The sequence below is a fragment of the Glycine soja genome, chromosome 11 (assembly GCF_004193775.1).
Source record: "Glycine soja cultivar W05 chromosome 11, ASM419377v2, whole genome shotgun sequence".
Taxonomy (NCBI): Eukaryota; Viridiplantae; Streptophyta; class Magnoliopsida; order Fabales; family Fabaceae; genus Glycine; species Glycine soja.
In genome coordinates, this window is record NC_041012.1 from 43,489,108 (window position 1) to 43,494,406 (window position 5,299).

The window sequence follows — 5,299 nt, forward strand, 5'->3', positions numbered from 1 at the left end:
GCAACCACAGAGGGTATACTCACAAACAAAGAGGTGCAAAAGGAAACAACATTCAAGAGAAGGATCAAAAAGCCCACCTATTTGAAGGATTTCGTCTGAAGATTCCAATTAGAATTGCCAGCTCATGCAATCTTCCAATATCCTCCTGCGGATGCTGCATATCTGAGGAAAGCAGCCATAACAGAATTAGTTATGTAATATTCCTAGGATTATACCAATTCTAGAAGCAAATTATTCCTTCCTAGGATCTATAAATACAATGTAAATAACAGAAGGATAAATAAGAAAAATAGTTGGAATTCCTTATCTTGAACTTTTCCTTTCTTCCTTCTCTGGAGGAGCTGAACCTCTAAATCAGCCTAATTCATAACATTCATCCTCACATGATCTTCAACTGTATGGTTTAGAAATTTTGCCTTCTCAAAATTGGATATTTTTGGCTCAAAATACCTGTCTAGCAAGACACACTCTGAATCTAAATTAAGATGGAATATCTTGCACCTTTTGTGGAGCCAAGATAAACCTCTTGCAATCCCAAGTGCAATGTGAATTCTCTCTGGCCATTCTAGTTTTATTTTTTGATCTCCTTCATCAGAATGGAACCAATCACTGAGTCTTCCATTAGACATGTACTTATACACCAAAATCCTTTCTCTTTTTTCTATGCAGAATCCTACCAATGGAGCTATGTTTCTGTGCCTGTGTCTCCCCAGAATCATTGTTTCAAGCAAGAATTCCCTCTTGTATTCATCAGCGCCATATAGTCTCTTAACTGCTAGAAAACAGTTATTTGGTACCTTTGCCTTGTACATAATCCCTGTCGTTCCTATCCCTAAAACGTTATCTGTGCTAAAGTAATCGGTTGCCTTGCATAATTCCTTGAAGCTCATTCTAGGAATCAATCTCTCCAACAATCTTGATAGCTTAGATGAAATATATGTCACAATCTTGATATATCATGGACATAAAAATTTGAAAATAAATACGTGACGTGACCTTAAAGTAATGACATCAGTGTTTGATCTCAAATATCATGTGCTCACAACTGATCAATAGAGAAACAGAGAGAGAGAGAGAGAGAGAGAGAGAGTACCTCTTTGCTTCCTTGCTCTTGCATGGCTAGTGGTAGCAATTCAGCTTCTTGTCTAGTGTTCTTTTGATGGTTCTGCTTCTTCATTAAGGGATGAATAGCGTTACTCCTCCTCTTTTTGAATTCTGTCCAAGGGGCATAGTAGACCATGAAAGATACTAGGACAGAAGTTGCTGAAGAAACAAAACCAATAATAAATCGAGTTATTTTAAGTTGCAACAGCGCAGAATAAATCGTTAAAATGACCAGCTATCGTTCCAATTAATTAAAAAGCAATGCTAAGTTCTCCTACTATATTCTCTTATAAATCTTTTTATTACCTTTTATGATAAGTATTCATAAAATGTAATAGGATGATTTATAGGAAGATATGTAAGAGGATTAAAAATTATTCTTAATTAAATCTAACTAATCCTTGCTAGATGTGTCGTGAAAATTAAGAATTGAACAAAAATGATATATTTTTAAAAAATAAGAGAATCAAATGTATCTATTTTAAAATAAGAAAACAAAATTATTGTAGAGTTGATAAAATAAAAAAACCAAAGTTGTATTTTTTTTTCTTTCAATTTAGTTATCTTATAACCAATGTAAAAAAAACTATTATAAAATGTGTTTTTTGTCCTAGTGAATAGTTTACAAAATAAGATATAAAAAAAATGTTAATCTTACTTATCAATATCCTTAAAATACTTATTAAGAAATTAAAAGAGAATTTTTTTATTAAAAATTATGAGGAACATGTTTTTCTCCATCTCAATAAAATATTTATTTATTTATTTTCTTAACCTATTCTAAAAACATTCATCGACATTTGTCAAAAAATAATTAATAACTACAAAACTGAATCCAATGACTAGTGAATCAATCCAATCAAATTTATTGAGTTGACAAACTATAAATGAAAAAGTCAGATCAGGTGGTTTGAAAGAAAATTAACTCAGCCCAACTCATTTTAAAAGGTTAAATGAATTGATCGAGCGAGTTCAATCAATTTTAACATTTCTGATCCAGTTGTGATCGAGTTAAGAATAATCTTTAATTAAATCTTTTTTTCAATATAAAAAAATTAAAAAATAAGAATAATGTACTTAGTCACCCGGTAAAAACACACAGGGAACATCCTTTATTTTTATTGAGTATTAATACGTATATATATTATAACATGCATGAATTTGAAGTGTAGGATCACCTAAATTGGTGGTGTTATTATTGTTGCATGGTTATTCATAATATGTAAAGTGGTAGATAGCAGCTACAGTTTGTAGGGTCTTTCACCAACAAAGTTGCCAGGGGGATCATAGTTGCAAGTGATGAAAGTGCCTCCGTTATCACATGTCACTTTGGCACATCCAAGACGCACCGAGTTAGCCCAAACGACCTGTGTGTAGTGCAGGCACTCTCCTCCAACACAAGAGTTAGAATCATAGTCATAGTTGGATTTCTCATCAACCCACATTTTCACTGCATCTGTGCCACTTAGTTCACCAGTGCTCATTGCAATATTCTCTCCGTATTCACCACCAGAGTGGATCAGTTGGCAGTCACCTTTGCGTTGATTAGCATAGCTCTCTGCATAAGCAGCAACCGTATCATCCCAAGCCAAACTTGGAACAATCACTGTTTGTCTTGGTGATTGAGAACCCACCTCTGCTCGTGCTGCATTGTGTGCATTCACGTAGTCTTCTGCTGAATCTTGAGCGTAGGCAACATCACCCACGATCACCAACCCCAACACACACATCACACAAAACGAAATCTTAATGCACATGTACCCCATTATATTAATTATGCTTAATAGTATCACTTTCTTTAGCTATATAGAAATTGATACTAAAAGGAAAGGTTTTTGATGAAAAAGGTTGGAGCTCGTCTTAGGTATTTATAGGTTTTTTTTTTTAACATGGAATGGAATAGAATGGAAGGTGGTGACATGCATGCGGAGGAATACGGACAATCATCTTTGACGGAAAAGTGAGATGGATGACTTTTTCTTTGTTCTTTGTTGTTTTTGGAAAATTTTAAAAGTCTTTAATATTTTTTAAATGACCACTATCAATTTTAGCATGTGTATGTTATATTAAGGAAATCATATAAACCACTAGTAAAATTTTAGCATGTGTGTTTTTATCGGATGACAAAGTTCATAATTCTTATTTTTTATTTTTTTTATATTGAGAAAAAGATCTAATTAAAAATCATTCTTAACTCTATCATAACTGGATTAGAAATGTTAAAATTGATTGAATTTGATCGATCAATCCATTTAACCCTCTAAAATGAGTTGGGTTGGATTAATTTTTTTTTCAAATCACCTAATCTGACTTTCATATATAATTTGTCAACTGAATAAATAAATTTGTTTGAATTTGAGCGTTGTAGTTATTAAATATTTTTTGACAAATAATAAAAAGATTTATAAGAGAATATAGTAGGAGAACTTAGCATTGCTTTTTAATTAATTGGAACGATAGCTGGTCATTTTAACGATTTATTCTGCGCTGTTGCAACTTAAAATAACTCGATTTGAAAAGAGCATATATATTACAGATTGGAGATAATAACAATATTATACTGTCAAACTCCTACCTACCAAAAAAACTATTGTCAAACTCATACCCGATTTGAAGTCCATATATTTTTGGAGCCCAAAAGTAGATGAATTGGTCATACTATTGGATTGGGCTTCTCTGTATACTTCTATGAGCTGTTGTTAACTTGGAGGTGTAGGAAGCAACAACCACTTTTATGTGTTTTTAACTAATGCTGCACCAGCCAGGGCAGAATACTTGCTATTTTTTATGCAAAGCATTTAGTTCATAACTCACCATGGTTCATGTTGCTTGGAGCATCAAGACTGATTCTAGAAGTGGAGATAACAGGAAGGGGAACTTTCCAAGATACATATATGTTAATATATATTTCAAAATAATACGTATGCATATAAAAATAGAATTTAGTTTGTATGACTAAATCTTGTAAGTCGTAAAAAAAACAAAAAAAGTATACTTTACAATATAAAGGAAAATAAATTATTCAATATGAAAAAAAAAATCTCGTAATAAAAAACTATTCATATTATATCATATTTTAATAGTTTCAATCTAGTAAAAAAATAGTTTCTATCTTATCATTTGATTGTTCATCATCACTCAAAAAAATCGTCTATAAAACTGGTTTGTCAAAAGAAAGAACAATAATTTGAATTTAAGAATGTAAATATCTTTAAAACTCTAATTCTTTTTTTTAAGAGTTTTAGAGGAGATGAAGATTTGTATGTATAAGAACTAAATTTTGATGTCTATTTGGATTAAGCATACTTTTTTTCCATAGAATGGATAAAGAAATATCGCTTTAGTTTTTTTTGTAACCTATAGACTTAGTACGAACTTGATATGTACCTAAAAAGTATCCAAGCGAAGTATCCAATTTTTTTATAAAAAATGTATATTTGGTATGTACTTGGTATGCACCCAGCGAATACTAGAGGGGTACGACATGATTTTAGAATTATTCGTACTTACGACTTTAATAGAAAGTTAGACACTATTAGTGGTGCTTTTCTTATTTGTTTGAATAGATTGCTGAATGAAATTTGAACAATTTGCTTCTTCACTTTTGCCCTGATACATATGCTAAAGTGGAAAAAAGATTGGAGGAGCCAACAGAATGGAATCTGTATATTTCTGCACTCATTGGCCTAATGGCCAACTTCTATTTGCATCTAAGATGACAAAATCAATATTGATAGTGATTAAATCATAGTTGTGAAACTCGATTTAGTCCGATCGGGTCGAATCAGTCTAATTGAGATTGATGGTCTAATCAGGCCAGTTTTATTATTGGATCAGTTATGCAATTGATTTGGAATGCTCCTATCAACCGCATGTTGCTTTGATGTTCATTATTATCAAATTGTTATTTTGAATTTTGAAGTATAAATAGACTTTTCTATTATATATATATATAATTTTAAATTTTTAATATATATCAAGTCAAACCGGATCAATTACTAGTTCACCGATTGAATCACTAATCCATTAACTCACTATCTCCATCGCGTCAATGACTAAACTGGGTTACAACAATACTTTAAACAAAATATTATAAACATTACCGGCCGTCTAATTAATTATGGTTGACGATAAACACTTTTTGTTCATAAACAATTGCATAGAAGTTTAAGATAATTGAAATGCAGCTGAAAAT

The 5,299-nt window shown here is 31.5% G+C and overlaps 2 protein-coding genes across 2 annotated transcripts; both read right to left on the minus strand.

Moving 5' to 3' along the window:
• Window positions 1–359: 359 nt before the first annotated feature.
• Window positions 360–1,276, minus strand: LOC114373321 (probably inactive leucine-rich repeat receptor-like protein kinase At5g48380). Its single transcript, XM_028330809.1, has 2 exons — window positions 1,094–1,276; window positions 360–923 (listed from the first exon to the last, which is right to left on the minus strand). Exons 1-2 carry the CDS (start codon window positions 1,238–1,240, stop codon window positions 360–362), a joined length of 711 nt encoding a protein of 236 aa, XP_028186610.1. The 5' UTR covers window positions 1,241–1,276.
• Window positions 1,277–2,178: 902 nt separating this feature from the next.
• LOC114375377 (pathogenesis-related protein 1-like) lies at window positions 2,179–2,944 on the minus strand. The gene has a single exon (XM_028333151.1). It carries the CDS (start codon window positions 2,868–2,870, stop codon window positions 2,346–2,348), a length of 525 nt encoding a protein of 174 aa, XP_028188952.1. The 5' UTR covers window positions 2,871–2,944; the 3' UTR covers window positions 2,179–2,345.
• Window positions 2,945–5,299: the final 2,355 nt, after the last annotated feature.